Source organism: Ursus maritimus, unplaced genomic scaffold (genome assembly GCF_017311325.1).
Source record: "Ursus maritimus isolate PB19 unplaced genomic scaffold, ASM1731132v1 scaffold_19, whole genome shotgun sequence".
In the NCBI taxonomy this organism is placed as follows: Eukaryota; Metazoa; Chordata; class Mammalia; order Carnivora; family Ursidae; genus Ursus; species Ursus maritimus.
In genome coordinates this window covers 33,630,606-33,650,431 of record NW_024424341.1, presented here as the reverse complement: position 1 = coordinate 33,650,431, position 19,826 = coordinate 33,630,606, and the positions used below count along the sequence as shown (strand labels likewise).

The window sequence follows — 19,826 nt, the reverse complement described above, 5'->3', positions numbered from 1 at the left end:
TTGTGCTTTCAGTACGAAGAGAATCCTCCCGCTGGAGTAGGGACAGAATTCTGAGCACAAGGATAGCAGGGGCAAAGGCATGGAGGGTAGCATTGAGAAATGGCTCTGAGGAGGAAGAATGGCAGATCCTGTTGTTCCTGGTGAGAGAAGAGGCTTCTGGCTGCAAAAGTAGAGGCTGGTTCCACTGCCCTTTGGGGGACTGTCCTTGTGTTCTTGCTTTCACAGACCCCTCTGCCTTGTTCCGACCACGAAGATGCAGCAGAAAAGATATTTACCAGCCACCTTTGGCCACTGACATCGAGAAGATGAAAACCACTCATCTCAAGGAACAGAAGGCATTTGCCTTCATCAGAGAAATCTTGGGTAGGCAACCAAGGTCACCCACAAGTAGTCTCCCCACTCGCTGGTTGTCAGCACAGACTTGAACAGACAAAGCTGTAATATTTGACAAACCCACACTGCTTCTGGGCCTGTTTTCCTAAATACCAACTCATCCCTGCTTCTCCCCTACACTTAAAATCCCTTGGTGGCCCCACGTGGCCCTTAGAATAAAATCCAAACTCCCTACTGTGGCTCTGCCCACCCTGGGTCACCTCTTGCAGTCCCTTGTGCCCTGAGCTCAGTCACACCATGTTCTGCTGCTCCTGGGACTCCTTGCCCTCTGACCCAGGCCTTTGCCCAGGCTAATCTAATCTGCCTGGAATGTGCCTCCCCTCCTCCCCATCTTTTCTTCTGGCTAATTCTTGATTTTGTAATTCTCAGCCCAAAGACTGAAAGCCTCCCCAGACCTGCTGACCAGAAGCTTTCAAACATCACTGTGTTTCTTAGTCTGGGTTCTCCATAAGCAGATTGGGGTACAAATAGTTGGTTTGGGAGGTGATGCTGAGAAACGCTGGTAGAGAAAAGGAAAGTACAGAAGAGAAGGGAGGTGAAAGAACGTGTGATGATGAGTGGGTTCCAGGGGGGAACTGGAGCTCAGTCCTCTGGGGACCTCTGTGGGGGCATGCAGTACATAGTCCTGGGTTGTCACTCACAGGTCACTGCTGAGGGCTGCTCTCGGGGAGAACATGGACCCTGCAGCACTCCCACCCTGCCTTCCCAATGGCTAAGCACAGACAGCCAGACAAATGCAGAGAGCAGGGGAGCTTGCATAGGAGTAGCAGCATGTTACAGAATAAAGAGAGCCCAGAGGTGTGGGCAGAGCCCCAGTTCATCCCAGGGAGGGGTTACTGGGATGTATATTCCCAGGCCCTGGACCCAGAGATTCTGGGTAAGGCTCTGCATCCCCCACAATCTGATGGCTGACATCCTAACCTAAATCTTTGTACATAAGGGGCCCTTACATCACACTCACCTGTCCACAGGTGAGCTCCATGAGGGCAGGGAACACAATTGTCATTTTCATTGCTCTATCCTCAATATTGCAACATGGCCCCATTGCAACAGAGCCCCATTTTTAAAAGATTCTTTTTAAGAAACGTTTATATAGCATGAATTCTGGGCAGGCACTATTTTTAAGTGCTTAATGAATATGAATTTGTTGACTCCCTCATTACGACCCTGTGAAAGAGAATTATTATCCCCATTTCACAGATGAGGAGAGTAAAGCAGAGGGGTTAAATCATTTGTAAAGGGCACACAGATAGGAAGTGGCAGAGTCAGGATTTGAACCCAGGCAGGAAGTTCATGATCTATGTACTTTACTTCTTCCCAATGTCTAAGGATTGGTTCCACTGTCACTAGCGGGGCAAGTAGCTGATCTACAAGTCCTCGACTATTCTGAGCTATATGCCATTCCATTTCCTACATTACGTTGGGTTTGGTGGGAGTTGGGGACTCTGCCTAACCAGGGACTATGCCTCCCTTTTCAGCATACCTGGGCTTCCTGTGGATGCTGCTGCTGGTTGCCTATGGGCAGAGGGACCCCAGCACCTACTACTTCAACAGACACCTTGAGCACAGCTTCACCCAAGGCTTTTCAGCTGTGTTAAGCTTCAAGGAGTTCTTCATATGGGCCAACACCACTCTTGTGAGCAACCTGTACAGTCATTACCCAGGTACTCTCCCCTCACCCCAGGACATGTGTCAACCCCCTTGTGCAGACTCCTTTCTAGGAACAGGAGTGGGTCACTGTCACCATCACCCTTACAGAGAACTAATAACCACAGGGCCATATGCTTTGAAGGAGAGACCCTCAAAAGGCTGTGTGTACACAAGAGAGGGGCTGATGCAGAGTGGAGGACTTCCTAAATGAGAGATAACCGAGCATGAATCGGCTAGGCAGAAACAGTATACCAGGCAGAAGGGACAACATGAAAAAAGGCAAGGCTGAAACACCACAGCACGTTCCTGGAATTACAAAGCATTGCATGTGGCTGCAGTGTAAGGTAGGAGTTGAGGACCAGTAAAAAGCAAAGCAGAAAAGAGAAATAGGGGCCAGATCATGAAGGGCGTCAGAAGTTCTATTTTATGCTTAAGGAAATGAGAAGGCATTGACAGTTTCTCCATGAGGAAGTAATACAATCAAATTTGCATTTAAGAAGGATCATTCCAGAATCATGTGGAAGTTGGAACAGAGAGTAGTTAGGATGTTGGGGAGAAATGATGGGGCTGATGCAGGGATGAGAGGCAGGGGTGAATAGAGAGATGAGCACGGGTGCAGACAACAGCGAAGAGGTGAGTTGATGAGCCTTGTTGACCACTAGGATGTGGGCATTGCGATAAAGGGCACAAAGGGTCTCCCAGCTGACGACTAGGTGGTGGGGGTACCATTCCTCAAGAGAAGTTATGCAGGAAGTAGTTCACACCTCAGGTGGGAAGATGGTGATGAATATAGCCTGTGATTGGCCATGAACTACTTACTCTTGACTGTTTCTACACTGGGTACACTGTAGTTCACATTAGCATCCAGGCCAGGATGCACTAAGACAATTTTGATGGCTAGGCTGACCCACCTGTTTTTACTCTCCAGGCTTTATCACTGATGGGAACTCTAAGCTGGTTGGCAGTGCCCAGATTCGCCAAGTGAGGGTCCAGGAAAGTTCGTGCCCTCTTGCCCCACAGCTGCAGGCTTCTCTTGATGGATGCCATGCACCATATTCCCTGGATATTGAAGACCTGTCAGACTATGGGGAAGGCTGGAATGCCTCCATACCCAATAACAGCAGTGGTTTTTCCCAGGCTTGGCAGTATCAGAGCCAGAGCCAACGCCGAGGGTATCCCATCTGGGGCAAACTCACTGTGTACCGGGGAGGAGGTTATGTGGTCCCCTTGGGGACTGATCGTAAAAGCGCATCAAGGTAAGACTCACTTGACTCAAGTATGGCCAAGGAAAGCCATTGGTTAGAGTCCAGGTCTGATTAACAGGTGCAGCAAAGCTCATTCTTGTCATTGTAGGGAGGGACTGGGGGACTCGGAAGTATTCAGATTGTGTTTCCAATTCAGATTGAGGTCCCTGGAAACTGCAATCTCAGAGTCCCTCTCCAGCACTCTCAGCCTGGTGGGCTGAGTCTGGTGGCCTCTGCTAGAACCAGTATAGGGATGGGGAACTCTACCAGACAAAGCCACCACAGGCAGGTAAGAAGTGGCTAAGGCTCTTAACCTTAGCCAAGAATCATGCTTTTATGTGCAGTGAGTTACAGTACCAAGGAAGAACACTGAGTTTGGAGCATTCACTGTTTCTATAGTGATAGAAGCAAGCCTGCTCTTTGTCTGTAGGAGGTCACCTTATCCCTCGAGGTTGCTCACTACAAACATAACCTTAAGAAATGGCTTGTGTAAAGCCCAACCAGGACCTTTCATTCCTGGAATACCCAACATGATTGTGCATGGACATCCAGAGCCCATGCAGACCGCTTCTCCCAGCACACTCCAGAGTTAGAAAGCCCTCAGTGTGAAGCCCTGGCACTGCTCCTGTTAGCTGTGTGGCCCCAGGCAAGTTAGTGAACCCACGTGCACCTCAGTCTTCTCAAGGAGCACAGGTAACAAACCCCCAAGGAGAGCAACTGGCAGGGGTCCTCTGGGATTAAGGACAGGACAGGAATAGTCAATTTCAGCATAAGAGGTATTTTCCTGCCACTTGCAACAACTGATATTCTCTCTTCTACACACCAAGCAGGACACAGAGCCAGTGGGCACAGGGTATATTTTAAAACAGGCCCATCACTATTGCTGCCAGTAATAACAGCTGTCACTATTACACACATGCGCGCGCGCTATTGCATTTTCTCTTCACAATGTTCCCAAAGCACTGGTGTTAACGCCATTGTAGATGAGGAAATGGAGTCCTGGAGAGGTTATTAGCTTGTCCAGGAGGCAGTCAGGATTTGAACCCTGGTCCCTCCAGCACATGCTCTTTCCACAACAGCAGTGGACAGATCTCCAGGAACTGGTCTCTTGTGAACTGCCAACCCAAGAGGGGTCTCTCTACTGCTGCTACTGCTGCCTGCCTAAGCCCCTGATTTTCTATGCAGTTCCTCTCACATAGTGGCCCTCAAGCTTGAAAAAACATCGCAATCCCCTGGAAGGCTCATCAAAACACAGATCCCCAAAACACAGATCCCCAAAACACAGATTCCCCAAGGGAGTTTGTTTAAGGGAGATCTGGGGTGGGGACTGAGAATCTGCATTTCTACAGAGTTTCCAGATGATGCAGATGTTGGCAGTATGGGGACCACACTTTGAGGACCTCTTCTCCAGCATCCAGGAGACCATGGGTGCCAAGACACTGCACCATTGGTGGGAAACTGTGATCACTCCAAGAAGCAGCCCCAAAGCCCATGGCCCAGGGCATGGAGCAGACAGAGCCAGAGGGAGAAATTTCTACAGGAAGCCCTGGGCGGAGGGGGCAGGGAGCCACTGTAGTTGATGTCCCTAAATAGCCCTCTTCCTACAGAATTCTCCAGTACCTCTTTGACAACACCTGGCTGGACAGCCTGACCAGAGCCGTTTTTGTGGAGTTCACAGTCTACAATGCCAACGTCAACCTGTTCTGCATCATCACTCTGACCCTGGAGACTAGCGCCCTCGGTGGGCAGCCTCGCCTGTGACCCCGTCTACAGTGTCCTGGAAGACAGACACCCCTCCCTCTGGGCCAGGGCTCCTGACCAGGCTGGGCCCCGCTGCCCCAGGGCCAGAGCTCGGGGGCCAATGGTTGTTTAGGAGATTCATGGGTGGGTCTTATTCTCCCTGGGCACCCAAAGGCCAGGTTCCAGGGCTGTTCCAGCCTTATTCCTAGTTGCCTCCACTTCTCTCTGGCCTGTCTCCCAAGATACCCGGAGGGAACCCAGTTGAGTCTGAAGGTAGCCCATCATCTTGAGCTTTCTGCTCTGGAGAAGGCAGGCAGGGGGGCTGGCAGTGAAGGGCTGGGGAGGGGGTGACCTGGTAAAAGATAATTTCACCTAAAACAACATTTTACAATGAGTACCTCAACCTACAGGGCGAAGTATATTTTACAGCATATTCCAACACACACACACACACACACACACACACACACACACACGATATATAACTGAGACAAAAGCTTCAAAAATATTTCCCTTCACTACATGTAAGGTACTCTGATATTTTGTGCTCTGCTCTATTTCTTTCTCCCCATTTCCTATCTTCCACCTTCTTTTAACGCTACCAAAATCTATTGAAAACACTGACCTAAAGCTTCCTCAGCTAATAACCAATTTTCCTAAATTCAACTGCCTCTCCTTTAAAAATTAAAGTTTTTAGTATCAAATTACATTTTTAATAAAACTAGTACATGCCTGTAGTTCCTTAAATTTCAGAACAGTGTAAACTGAAAAGTAAAAGGCCTTCAACTTCCATGATCACTGGCCACTGTCAAACACTTCTTTCAAATCCTTTTGTGGGGGGGTATTGTATCCTTGTGTTCTCCTACTTCTTTTTGCCACCTTTGTGGCCCTTAAGGACCAATTAAACAGCCTGTCCTCAAACACATCTGATTAAATTATGTGTTTCTACAAATGAGAAGTGAGGAGTGGGTTTCAGGTCTGGTTGGCTCAAGCAGTTCCATGTCGGCAAGGACTCAGGTTGTTTGTGTCTCTCCATTCTGACATTCTCGGGGTTGGCTTTGTCTTCAGAGGCAGCAGCCTAATCAAACTGGGTTTTTTTTTTAAATCATTACTAAAATATCGTTACAATATCCCCCCAAAAGGAAAAGACACACAAATGGATGAAAGATGATTCAAAAGAAGGTTGAATTTTAGGTATATTGGTCAATAGGTAAATTGATCTTTAGTGAACTCTCTTTAGGTGAACCAGCTTTAAGTGAGCCAGACTGAAGTAAATGAATGTTAAGTAGGTGGGTGGGCTTTGGCTGGAGGTGACAGACGGCACAAATGACTGACATCAGATGCAGAGGATAGGGAGTGTCTCTTCCAGCCCAGCTTCCTGCATCCCCTCTAATATGTTCATTGTCTGTGACATCCACTATGTGTCCAGTCCCTTGGGTCTGTAGGTCTAAAGGACCTTTACCTTCTCTTTCACCCTGGCCAGCCCTCAGAAGGGCCTGAGTTTGCATCGTGCCACTGATGACTTCTAGTCAGAAGCGGTGGCTCTGAGAGGATGGGTGACCGGGAGTGAGCACAGCATGTTTTGCTTCCCAGGAACCTTCTTTACACATGTGAACCTACAGAGCCTGCGCCTGTACCCCTTCACTGACGGCTGGCACCCCTTCATGGTAGCAGCAGAGGCCATCTACCTCCTGTTCCTCCTCTACTACATTATTGTGCAGGTGAGGGGTAGACTACAGCTCCATGGGATGGAGGCAGCAGTGTCCCTGTCCCCTCTCACACACCTTCCCCAGAGTGAGGCCTGAAGAAGGGAGGGGGAGCATTCTGCTAACCTGTTTGCCATGGCACCCGTTTGGTCCTTCTGTAGTCCTGAGGGCTGACCCAGCTCAGGGACCAGCTTTCAGCACCTGTCAGGAACTGGGACTCAGAGGGTAGTCCTTGCTGGGTGGGGAAGGGAGAGGAACTGAGACCTTCGAAAAATGTCAAAAGTAGCTGGCAGTTCACATGTGGTCCCTGGGAATTAGGAAAAGTCCCCTTTGCTACCTTTAAATACTACCATGTTGCAAAATGAAGGTGCAGATGTTGATAACGATGGTGGTTTGAGGAAGCTGGGGACTTATTTGAAGCTCGGTATATGCCCCCGCCCCTGCCCCACCAAAAATGCAAATCAGACATCTTGAAGGGCATCCCCATCCCCTGCTCAACAGCCGCAACAACCACTTTAAAGTAAGAATGATACTTTGAGTGTTTACCACGTGATAGAAATTGTGCAAAGAACCTTGAGTGGATTTTCCCCTTTAATACCAGGAGAAAGATTCTATTGGCTCCACTTCACAGAGTAGGAAGCTGAAGTCCAGAGACATTAAGGAATTTATCCAAGGCCAAAATTGAATCCAGAGAGTCTGACCCCTGAATTCGACACTCAACCCCTCTGTCGCACCTCAGACTCATGAACCTGGATCCCCCAGGGCCTCTGAGCATCACCAATGCAAACCCAACAGGGAACAGTCATCAAATAACAACCTGAAAACATCAAAGGAGGCCCCTCCACCACGCATCCCTGGGGTCACTCCACCCATCTGGACTGCCCTCACCCTCTGCCTGCAGCTGCCACAAAACACTTCTTTCCAAAGCCCTCAAATCTTTCTCAAAATGCCACTTAAGCAATTCTTAAATTCTTCCCCCTCCTCCATCCCTTTATAATGGAGGCAAACTTCAGCCTCTTAGCAGTCAAGCACAAATCCTTCCTCCATAAGTAGGGAGGAGGAGGGAAACGGAACAGACCATGGAAGATTCTCTTTAGTGGGAGGGAAAAAACCGGGAAGGAGGCCTAGTCTTGCACAGCATAATTCCTCTGGACGTGTGACACCTGATGGGGAAAGAGGATTAAAAACAAAGTCTCCTGCCAATCTAGAAAACCTCTCCACAGAGGTAGAAAGAAAAAAAAACTATTTTAACAAAATTACTCATTTTTAATTGTGGTAGATAAATATATGTAACATAAAATGTACCACTTTAAACATCTTTAAATGTTCAGCTCAGTGGTATTACGTACATTCACATCGTCGCGCAACCATCACTACCATCCATCTCCAGAATTTTTTTCCTCTTAGAAAACTGAAACTGTACCTGTTAAACAATAACTCCCGACTTCCCCCTAAGAAAACAACTTTTCTTGTTGAATAAGCATTACACTAGAATGTGTTGCACATCCCAGGCAATCCACTAAGAGTTTCCAAAGACAGAAAGGGGTCTCGCCCTTGCATCTTGCCGGGCACAGAGGACCCATTACATATTCATCCTTAAGATAAACAGTAATTAATCCTCAAGAGGATTTATGCCATCTTCTGTCCCACTAGTCCACCCTAAATTCACCTGGTAACTGGGGTGGTCACTTGTGTTTGCTAACTGCCTTTATCAAAAGGAAAAATAAATGTACATGTTCACACTAGGCTGTCATTTTGCAACCTGGAGCCAGGTGCCTACCATTTGGCTTCTACGCTCCCAGGGAAACTGGGAGTGAAGGGCACTACCTTCCTTCAGGTTCACACTTCAAAGAGAAAGCCCCCAGGTCCTTTAAAAAAATATTCCTGAGGCTAGTTTAACTTTCAAAAAGATTTACATACATGTCAAAGGTCCAGAGAAAGATTTCACAATTACAAGTTTTCTAAAGTAAATGCTCTATGAAAGGGTGAGAGGCTCGTTCCCATTCCCCAATTTTTTGCATCAGAGATAATTAAATGTTTTTCTTGTTAGATGCTGTTTTTACTCTTATGTACCCCCAAATTCTGCAGCCCAAGTTGGTGATGAAAGCAGATGGGGTCTGTGCACAAGGCTGGGGAGAGGCCCCAGGCACTCTATGGCTTCTCTATTGAAAAGCCTTTCCAGGGGCGCCTGGGTGGCTCAGTCGTTAAGCGTCTGCCTTCGGCTCAGGGCATGATCCCAGGGTCCCGGGATCGAGCCCCACATCGGGCTCCCTGCTCTGCTGGGAGCCTGCTTCTTCCTCTCCCACTCCCCCTGCTTGTGTTCCCTCTCTTGCTGGCTGTCTCTCTGTCAAATAAAATAATAAAATCTTAAAAAAAAAAAAAAAGAAAGAAAGAAAAGAAAAGCCTTTCCAGGATACAGTAGGCCCTGGCTGGAGGGTCATCTTGGCTGGTTTGGACAGCCATGGTGGAATGGGTGGGGAGGCACAGTTCTGGCTACAGCATTTGGTAGAACCTCCAGCTCCTTTCCCAGGGCAAGCTCATGAGGAAACAGAGGTGGTCCTATTTCCATAGCAAGTGGAATCTTCTGGAGCTAACCATCATTCTGGCCAGCTGGAGTGCCTTGGCGATGTTTGCGAAAAGGGCCATCCTTGCAGAACGTGACATCCAGCACTACCGGAACCATGGGCAAGAGTAAGTCGCTCTGCCTCTGCCCCCAACTCCCACACTAGACCTGCTTCCTCGGGCTCTGTGGCCCCAGGGTCGGCGGGGGTGGGGTGCGGCTTTTGAAATCTTGTTGATCCTCAGAGGATCAGGGTCACTCTTTAAAAACATAACTATAGCTACCACTTAGACTCAGGCTTGGGGCCTGACATATCTGCAGTTGAGAGGGCTCTTTAAGACAAAATAGAACAATATCTTACTGTAGCAAATCTTACCAAAACATAAGATCATGCGACATCCTGTGAAGGTCCCTGCCCAAAAGATGTAGTAGCACACCAGTCTGCCTACATCTGCTACCATTTACAAAGTGTCCACTCTGCTAGGCAGGATGCACTAGTCCACCAGATGCTCACGAGAACCCACGGAGGTAGATGTTGTTACTACCCAAATGTGGGTTTGCCTCTTGGTGGATATCGAGCCAAAAGACACGACCAAGCCAAAAGAGTAGGAAAAGGAAGGATCTTACTTGCAACAAGTAAAGGAGAACACTAAGGATCTTTCCCAAAGCAGTGTCTCCCCAAACCACAAATTTGGGGAAGATTTCAGGTGAAGGTGAAAACATATTCATAAAGGGCTTGTGTGCACAATGGGGAATACAGCGTGGCATCGGGGCAGAAGTCATCTTAGGGTAACTGAGTCCAGGTCAAAGTCACTAGGGTCAGCATTATCAATTCCCTGGCTTTAGTTGGTCTGGTATCTGAGTACTCAAGGGAGTTTAGATCCTGCAAAGAGAACTCAAGAATGTACATCAGACCAATCTTGGCTTTGTTTTAGCACTGAATGTCCCTGATGATCAAACTGTCTCCTGGCCTGATAATGGCTGTTTTATTCTTATATTCATTCACAAGAGAACTGGGGGCCTAAAATGACTTCCTATTGTCAAGAAAGCTAGGTCTTTCTGTTCCTGGGGACCCTAACTCTTTCTGCTTACATTAACACTACTCCATTTTTCAAATAAAGAAATTGAAGGGATGCCTGGTTGATTCAGTCAGTTAAGCATCTGCCTTTGGCTCAGGTCATGATCCCAGGGTCCTGCAACCGGCTCCTTGCTCAGTGGGGAGCCTGCTTCTCCCTCTGCAGGCTGTTCCCCTTGCTTGTGTTCTCTCTTTCTCTGATAAATAAATAAATAAACAAACAAACAAACAAATAAATCTTAAAAAAAAAAAAAAAAGAAAAGAAATTGAAGCTTACAGAGCTAACTTCCCCAAGCCACAGAGCTAAAAGGTGGTAGAGAAGTAACTTAAACCTAGCTTATGTGAGGGGCTCAGTCAGTAGAGCCTGTAACTCTTGATCTTGGGGTTGTAAATTTGAGCCTCCTGTTGGGTGGAGGGATTACTTAAAAATAAAATCTTTAAGGGGTACCTGGCTGGCTCAGTCAGTAGAACACGTGACTCTTAATCTCAAGATCATAAGTTTGAGCCTTATGTTGGGTGGAGAGATTACTTAAAAAATAAAAAAAAACTTTTTTAAACCCCCAAAACCTAGCTTGTGTGTCTCTAGGATCCCAATCCTTACTTCAAACCATTGTGTTTCTTGACTCACCCACTGATTTTATTGATATGGATAACATTTATTTATTGTTGGATGTTGTACACTGTTATGAAAACACCACTTTAAAAGCATTATCTCATCTACTTTAATATTCCCAAAACTTCTAAAAGATAGAATTATGAACATCTTTTTTTTTTTTTTTTTTTTTTTTTTACAGATAAGGAGATTAGAGGCTCAGAAAGGATGTCTGTCCAAGGTCACAGAATTTGGAAATGAAAATGCAGGGCCTGTAATTTGAATTTGGCATTCCTAACCTATACCCTAGGCTGGCTCATTTAGCTCACAAACCCTCACTGAGCTCTGAATGGCATAAGAGAGGATTAGGTATTTTAAAAGAGGCAGGAAAAAGGTGCTGCAGGAGCCAAAGGAGGAAGCAGCCATCCATACCAGTAGCCCTAATTGGCTCAAAGGGAAGGAAGATTCTGGAAGGTGGGAGAATAGGTAGAAGGGTAGCTTTCATTCTGGCATTATAAATGTATAGTAAATGCTCTTATAAACTTGAGATCATATGATTTTGTTACCTAATGACAAAGGATAGTTGGAAGAAAGGCAGACAGGGACAAGGGGCCCCGCCCTAAGAGGAAACCACCCTTAAAAGGATTTTACACCACCCTGGAAGGAGCCCTCCACCCTTTCCCGCTGATGGATGGCAAAAACCTGATTGGATGACAGGTGCATGGAGGGTTTATCAGATTAAAACAGCTGGACAACAAGCCCATAAAGACCCCTAGACTTAGAAACTCCAGTGGCAAGCCTCTCAAGTCCCCTCCCTCTTCAGGAGCTTTGTATTATCACTTTACTATTGCTTAATAAACTTTGCTTTGCTGCCCACCACTCATTGTCTGGTCTACCTCTTCATTCTTTGAAGTGGTGTGACCAAGAACCATAGGCACCCAAGGAAAAGCAAATCCTGTAACAATAACCTGTTCTCCACCCATGTCACCAGATATAGGTCTATTACATTGCACTTTTTTAAGTAGGCTCCATGCTCTGCGTGGAGCCCAACATGGGGCTTGAACTCACAACCCTGAGATCAAGACCTGAGCTGAGATCAAGAGTGGGATTCTTAGTCAACGGAGCTGCTCAGGCACCCTTAGTTCTATGTCGTTTTAATGAGACACCAATATTAAGACTGAATTAAAAGTACAAATACAGGAAGAGAAGGGAATGAAGGGCAGGGTGGGAGGGCAGGAAGGACCCAGACTTTGGAATCAGACATGCCTGGATTCCAACTTTCATTCTTCCACCACTACTTATGTCACTAGCTCTGTGACCTTGTGCCAACTCTTTGCCCTTATCTGTAAAACAGACAGCAATACTTACCTTATCCAGTGGCCTTGAAAGTCAATTGAGATAATGCAGTTGAGGTTCATTAGGCCCTTACTTAGCACAGAAACTGAATGGTACCTCCATCCTTCCTTCAAGTGCAAGGACAGTGCAGACATACACTCGGACAAGTGTGAGGGAGGACATGGCATCCAGGGATCCCGACACAGGAGGGGAGGCTCACAGAATGCCCTCACTTCCATCTTCTTGGCACTGGGAGGATTCCTCCTTTGCCATTCTTTCACAGCTCTGCAGCCATTAACCAAAAATGTTAGGTAATGGTCCTGTGACTACCATCATCATCCCTATCATAGGCATCATCCTCACCATCCTTTTTACTACCATCAACATCATCCTCACTACCACCATCATCCTTATCATTATCACCTCCACCATCACTATTGTCATCCATAGCATAACCATCATCCCCACCATCACCATCATCACCAGCTCTTCATTACCTAGCTCGGGAAATTGGACCAGTTCTATCTACCAGACCTACTGTGGGAAGTGATGGCCTCTGAGATCATGATAAATCTAATCCTGCATCCTGGGATGAGCTGAGCCCAAATGAGCTCTGGCTGAGCTTCTCATAGTCTCTGAGACCCAGTCTCCTCTTTTGGTCCCACAGGGGGATCAGTTTCGGTGAGACAGCAGCGGCTGATGCTGCCCTTGGCTACATCATTGCCTTCTTGGTACTGCTGTCCACAGTGAAGCTTTGGCATCTGCTCAGGTTGAACCCCAAAATGAACATGATCACTTCAGCCCTGCGCCATGCTTGGGGGGACATTTCAGGGTTTATCATCGTCATCCTTATCATGCTTCTGGCTTACTCCATTGCGGTGAGTGCTTCAGGGCTAGTCTCCTTAGAAGCAAAGGCTTCTCAGTGGTGGGGGGTTGAGGGTTATGGTTAAGATGACTTTGGTACCTGAGGGAGATAGTGGAGCTTCTGAGTCCAGGGCTTTTTAGCTGGGAGCTCATAAACCGGCCACCCCAAACGACAAAGGCTGGAGACCTCAGTTGGGTAAGAGTGAGGAGGTATAGTCTCTAAGACCGAAAGGGCCGACTACCTCCAATAAAGGATTCCTTTCTGTATCTAGACCCTGCCTGGATGTGCCAATTCTCCTGACATCCCAATTGCTCAGACATACACGGAACATTCCCTCTGTGTTGGGGGATGGGGGATGAATTGGGCAGAGATGGGGAAGTGAGGACAGACACATCTGCAGACTATGTCACTGCTTGATGCCTAACACATGAGGCATGAACTTAATAGGGCCAAAAATCATTTCATTCAGTCCAATTGACACTGAGAGATTCTTGGCAATCACATCTCTTTTGTGAATAAAAAAAAATGTTGTACTATCAACTCTTTTATTATCGATTAATGTGGGAAACAAAGACCCTCTGCCACATTTTGATCTCCATCTAAATATGCCCCCATCCTCTCCAAGCCCACATTCCCCATAATACCAGGGCTCCCACTCCTCTGTGACCCTTCACCCAATCCTGACCCACTCTCTACCCCAACCCCTCTCCCAGTTCTTGCCTTGGCCCCATCCAGTCTCACCTTCCAACATCCCTGACTTCCACAGCACCCAGGGGTCCCTCTTATCCTAGTCCCCATTCCCTCTCTAACTCTCTCCCCATTCCTCATTCTTTTCCTGTCCCTATCACCTCAACCCTGACTCCCTACTCTCTGACCCTACTTCATCTTCCTCTCTCACCCTGAGAAATGGGGTGAGGTGCGTTGATGCAGTGATGGAGGGTATATGCTAAAAAGTTGGTGTCTGGTTTTATCAAAAATACTTCACCTGACCCCTCAATTCACATGGATTTATTCAGTTCTCCATCTGCAGTGCAGGAGCTACAGGGATACTGCAGTGTCCTCTGGGACCAGAAGTCACCAACTCAGAGCCAAGGGACTGCTGGGCCTCCCTGACACAATAGTGGAAATCTTTGGGGGGAAGAGTGCAGTGGTGAGGAGAAAATATGGTGGGGGCGGGGCATAAGGCCCTGCCCAGGCAGAAGCCTGTTGTTATTCAACTCAACTGCCCCAGAGCAGAGAGGTTGGGGGCCTCAAAGAGCCTAGTTTCATCTCTGAGTCAGCCATGTGACTGAACATAATAGTGGCCTAGCAGATGATGCGCGAACCCCTGAAGTGCATACGCATCCCTTACAGAACTGGGTATGTACATACACCCACTTGCAAGCCGCTGTAGGTACAGCCAGGTCAAGGATATGGCTGACCCAGAACTCTGACTTTATTGTCAAACAACAGGCATTGGGGGTGGGGTGGGAGGGTCACTTGGTTTCTTTCTCTGTTCATGAGAACTCTTTCCATAACAGTCAAACTTAATATTTGGTTGGAAACTCCGTTCCTACAAAACCCTCTTTGATGCAGCAGAAACGATGATCAGCCTTCAGCTAGGAATCTTTAACTACGAGGAGGTAATGGGGTGTGGTGAGGTAGGGGTGGGGAACATAGACACTGCTGTCTATACCAAGCCTTTATAAAAATTAGAAAAAGCACCCTCCTCAAATGCTTCCTCCTGGGTGGATATTAGTCCTTGGGTCCATGGCCTGGCAAGCACAGGGCAACTTTGGGCAAATAAAATTGTTCTCCTTCCTCCAGGCAGACAGCCCCATACTAGGGCCCATAGTTTGCCCTGGGAACCCCTGCTTACAGAAGAACATCAGGCACTGACTACTCAGGAGAGGGCTGTGCTGGGAGGTCTCTAGAAGGGAGTGCTCCTGGCCCTAGCCAGATATGGTAGCTAAATTTGAAAATGGCAGCAGTAGGGAGTAGGGGGTGCTGTCCTTTTTCTCTCCTGGCAGCTCTTGAGAGCACCTGCCCATACTCTCAGCTGCCAGGCAAAAGGGGACCTTCCTGATTCCAGGCTCTGCCTAGTCTGGGAACCAGTTTTTCCTCTGAGGGTGCCTAGGGGAAGTGGCCACTAGGATACAGGACTCCTGGGCATGACTCTGGCTTTCTTCCCCCACAGGTCCTGGACTACAGCCCAGTGCTTGGCTCCTTCTTGATTGGGTCTTGCATCATTTTCATGACATTTGTGGTGCTGAATCTATTTATCTCTGTCATCCTGGTGGCCTTCAATGAGGAGCAAAAATATGATCAGGTAAGTCCCTTTGGCCTATTTTTCAACTGACCTTGAACTAGGAAGAGACTGAGCAGCATTAGACATTAAGGGGATTTGAAAGACCACTGTAGCCCAAAGCCCTCATTTCATGGGAGGGGAAACAGGTCCAGAAAGAGGAAATTACTTCCCTGAGATTACAAGCAAATGAAGGGCAAACTAGAATCAGGTCTCCGAATTCTTAAGATGGCACTTTGTTCATGACCTCAGTGATTCTCAGCCTTGCTTGTACATTAGAATCACGTGGGGGCTTTTGGGACATCTGCTACTGCACTGAGACCAATAAACACAGAGTCCCTGCGTGAATAAGTCAAACACTGGTATTTTTGAAATCTTCCCATGTGGTTTTAATATACAGCCGAGGCTGAGAACCTGTTAAAAAATGACTGAAGCAGATAACTTGGCGATACAAACTTTAGCACTTCATGAAGTGGACAGTCTCCATTCAGAGAAGTACAAATGGGATGGAAAGCAGGAAGCATTTACAGGATAAATAATAAAGAACAAGGAAAAGAAAAAAAAACCTGATTGGCTGGGGCCACACAGTCAACCTTGTTTGGGGTGAGACAGAAAAGAAAATAAGTATAGAGCCCAGAGGTGGCTTGGTGTTTGGGGACTGGTTGACCTGATATACTGCATTCTGGGCAGGGGAGAATTTACAGGGACACAAAAGTTCTGTAAGCTTCAGTTTGCTGTCATGGCAGGCCAGGGAGGAGCAGCTCCATCTTGGGCCCAGAAGTTTATTTCAACAAGTCATATGGTAACTAGTTTAAATTTTGAGAAGCTGGCAAACTACTTCCCAAAGAGGCTGCACACTTTCACGTTCCCAGCAGCAAGGCATGAGGGTCTTTGCACATAAGTTCCTAAGAGCCTCTGTTGGGGGTGATAGAGGGAATTTTATCATTCTCATCACTGGGTAAGAAGGAACCTCATGGGGATAAAGGTGGGAGCACACACCCTTGGGATTCTCAGAAGGGGACTCCCAACACAAAATTGACTCTAAATACTGAAGTGACTTTGGCAGAAACCAAATTGGACAATAAAACCATGGTTTACCCTTAGAAAGAAAGAGAAGCCCCCAAAGAGGATGGTTCTATGTATGTCACACGGTTCTTTTTCCCTCTTCAGCTGTCAGAGGAAGGAGAGATTGCCGATTTGTTGCTGATGAAAATACTCGGTTTCCTGGGTATTAAATGTAAAAGAGAGGAGCCTGGAAACAGCAGTGAGCAGCCCAAATAGCAGTCAGAGGCCCAGTCCCCTCCACCTGTACCGGCTGCACCCAAGGGTTAAGCTCTTCGTCCACACATAAGCATCCACAGAGGGGGAAGGCCAGAGCCTTAGACCTATGTTTACTGGTGATTCTACAGTCTTTCTGTATGTTTTTCTGTGTGCATAGAAAATTCACCAAGCCTGGCAAGTGAAAAAATAAGAAAAAAATATATACATATATGTGCAATTACCACTACTATGATAGACTGTTTGTTCAAATGTATTTCCTTCTAGAAATAAAATAAATATTGTCTGGAGTTTGGGAAAAATAATCTCTTTGGACTATTTCATCTTCTTGGTTGGTCAGGGATTTGCTTCTGAATGATTCTGGTTCAGGGTTTCTCAAACTGTGTCCGAAAGATGTTAACGGCCGTCATGTAAGTTGGCTACAGTTGCCAGAAAAAAGTAGGTGACTTAAAATAACAAATATTTATGGTCTCTGTTCTGGAGGATAGAAGCCCAAAATCATGGTGTCAATGTGGACATGTTCTCTCTAAGACTCCGGAGAAGAGGCTTCTCTTCCAGCTTCTGTGTCCTTTGGTGTTCCTTGGCTTGAGGATGCATCATTCTTATCTCTGATTGTGTCTTCACATGGCCTTCTTCCTTGTCTGTCCCTGTGTTTCTTTTCCTCTTATAAGCTGTCTAGTCCTACTGCATTGAGGGCCCATCCTACTTCATTATGACCTCATCTTAACTAATTATATCTGCAACAACTCTATTTCCAATTTTGATCACATTTTGAGTATTGGGGGTTAGGACTTCAACATGTCTCTAATGAACAAAATTCAACACAACAGGTGTCATTCCCTCAGAAATCTTTCTGAATCAAACAAATGTGAGAAACACACTTGTATAAAAGGTTATACAAGTTCTTTGGTATGGGAATTGTCAGAGTTTTTAATATACTAAACGGGCACTGTGAGTCTCCTGGGATGAAATGAGCAGGAGAGATAATGTGTATAATGACTCCCAAACTTTTCTGACCCAGGCATCCAGTATTGCAGCACCTCAGTCAGAACTAGGGTTCCTTAGATGATACTTTGGGAATTGTTGATCTATACCAGTGGCTCACAACCTTGGCTGCATGCTAGAATCCCCAGACTTCATTCCAAAACATCAGAACCTCTGGGCTAGGACCCAGGCAACAACAGTTTTAAAGCCTCCCCAGATGATTCCAATGTGCAGTCAGACTTGATAAACATGCTCTAAATTCTCAGAACCACAGATCTAGATAATAAAAGGCTTTCAGGCGTCTGTGTGGATAAGGGCACATTTCTCTTCCTCCATGCAGGGGACACATCTCACATATCCTCTCCAGCTCACCCATCTGGTCCCTCCTCCTCACATACCTGTGGTAACAGATCCTCCAGGCTGCCTGCCCCAAATCCATCTCATGCTTTCCTCCTTGCTATCAAAACCCAACTTTGTTCAGGTAGACCTCTATCCCTTTCCCACATGACTCATGGGAAAGTGACCCTGTAGCTACCTAAGGTAAATGCTGATTTGTCTTAGTAATAATAATCCATTTCCCTTGATGTGAGGGATTTAGGGTAGTCACATGACCCAATTCCAGCCAATGAAAATTGAAGTCTCCAGGACACTTCCTGAAAAGGTCTACTTGCTAATAAAAAGAGACACATAGACATGGGGTCTTATGCTGCCAGATATTGTCTGGTCTGAGCAAGACTCCTGGAACTTTGGCAGCTATCTTGAGACCATAGGGAGCAATCCGAAGATAGCAGAGCAGAAAGATGAATGCTTGATGACTGACTTAATCAACCCTGGAGCTGAACTACTGCTTTCTAACTGGATGAGAGCTTAAATGACTTTTTACGACAGTTGAATCAGGATCCCACCCTGACAATAAAAAACAAAACAAATAAATCCAGGATCCTTTATAAAGAGCCACACAACATGGAACATACACAAAACCTTGGGGATTTCATCATCTTCTATCCAGCCAAACCCCATCGTCCATTCTTTATTGTGTCAGGTATGAACATCAGCTATATGTGCGGAGATGTTCATCAAATAACCCATAACAAGGTATATGCACACGTCCCAATAGGCTGGTACAGACACCTATCCCAGATATGTACAGTCTGGTTTTTTAAGATTTTATTTATGTATGAGGGAGAGGGGAAGGAAGGGAGGGAGGGAGGGAGGGAAAGAGAGAGAGAGCAAGCATGAGCTGGAGGAGAGGCAGAGGGAGAAGCAGACTACTCGCTGAACAGGGAGCCTGAAGTGAGGCTCAATCCAGGACCCCAGGATCATGACCTGAGCTGAAGGCAGACACTTAACCAACTGAGCCACCCAGGTGCCCCCATACAGTCTGTTTTAAATAGGGAAAGTTCTAAGATCTGGAGAAGTTGTAAGTTCTTCATCTCTCTCATCTTTCCTATCTACTCTCCACTCCTTTACTGACTGTAAATATCAAACTGTCAACTCCTTCAATTGTATTGTTATGAGAGAAAAAAAAAAAAGCTTAAAGAGTTGAGTGGGCCCCTTCTGAGATATTTGAAAGAAAAGACCACCAGCAATTTTCAGGTGTCTGTACCAAATGTACTATGAGATGACCTTTCAAATCTCAAGCCATGGATGTTACAAAGATGATCAGTTATGAAAAAAAAATTCTGATTACCCTAATGCCTATTAGATTTTTAAAAACTGACACATTTCCTATTGTTTTGGTGGAAGGGCATGCAATATGGTCCACAGACTGGTATGTGACCTTGTTCTTGCCACCAAATGCGTTAGTTGAGCTGGGAATAAATATTTTAGGGCATGGTTTGCAGCATGCTATGTTGGGGTATAACAAAACAACAATAAAAACAGAATATTGACATAGAAGCTAGCCAAGATCTGGAGTCTGGAGAAGACCACTGTGAGCCAGTCAGCTTCCCAAAAGGAGGCACATAGAACAGAGTTTAAGAGCCGTTGACCCAGAATCCAACTAGAGGTCAAGTCCTGCTACTGCCACCTAATAGCTGCTTAAGCTATAAATGCTTTCCCCATTCCACTCTTGGGCAAGTCATTTAACTTTTCTGAGCCTCCAGTACCTCACCTATGAA

At 46.5% G+C, this 19,826-nt stretch overlaps 1 protein-coding gene and 1 long non-coding RNA gene across 2 annotated transcripts in view; one reads left to right on the top strand and one right to left on the bottom strand.

The window, feature by feature from the left end:
- PKD1L2 (polycystin 1 like 2) overlaps window positions 1–16,978 on the top strand; it is an 88,895-nt gene extending 71,917 nt beyond the window's left edge. Inside the window, exons 34-43 of the mRNA XM_008689744.2 lie at window positions 226–363; window positions 1,872–2,057; window positions 2,972–3,299; window positions 4,895–5,028; window positions 6,621–6,748; window positions 9,264–9,424; window positions 12,963–13,173; window positions 14,681–14,782; window positions 15,337–15,468; window positions 16,615–16,978. Of these exons, the coding sequence (XP_008687966.1) occupies window positions 226–363; window positions 1,872–2,057; window positions 2,972–3,299; window positions 4,895–5,028; window positions 6,621–6,748; window positions 9,264–9,424; window positions 12,963–13,173; window positions 14,681–14,782; window positions 15,337–15,468; window positions 16,615–16,725 (1,631 nt within the window). The 3' untranslated portion in view covers window positions 16,726–16,978. The remainder of the gene's footprint in view (window positions 1–225; window positions 364–1,871; window positions 2,058–2,971; window positions 3,300–4,894; window positions 5,029–6,620; window positions 6,749–9,263; window positions 9,425–12,962; window positions 13,174–14,680; window positions 14,783–15,336; window positions 15,469–16,614) is intronic.
- The window catches only part of LOC121103441, a 57,172-nt gene that overhangs the window by 17,803 nt on the left and 19,543 nt on the right, over window positions 1–19,826 (bottom strand). The window lies entirely within an intron of this gene.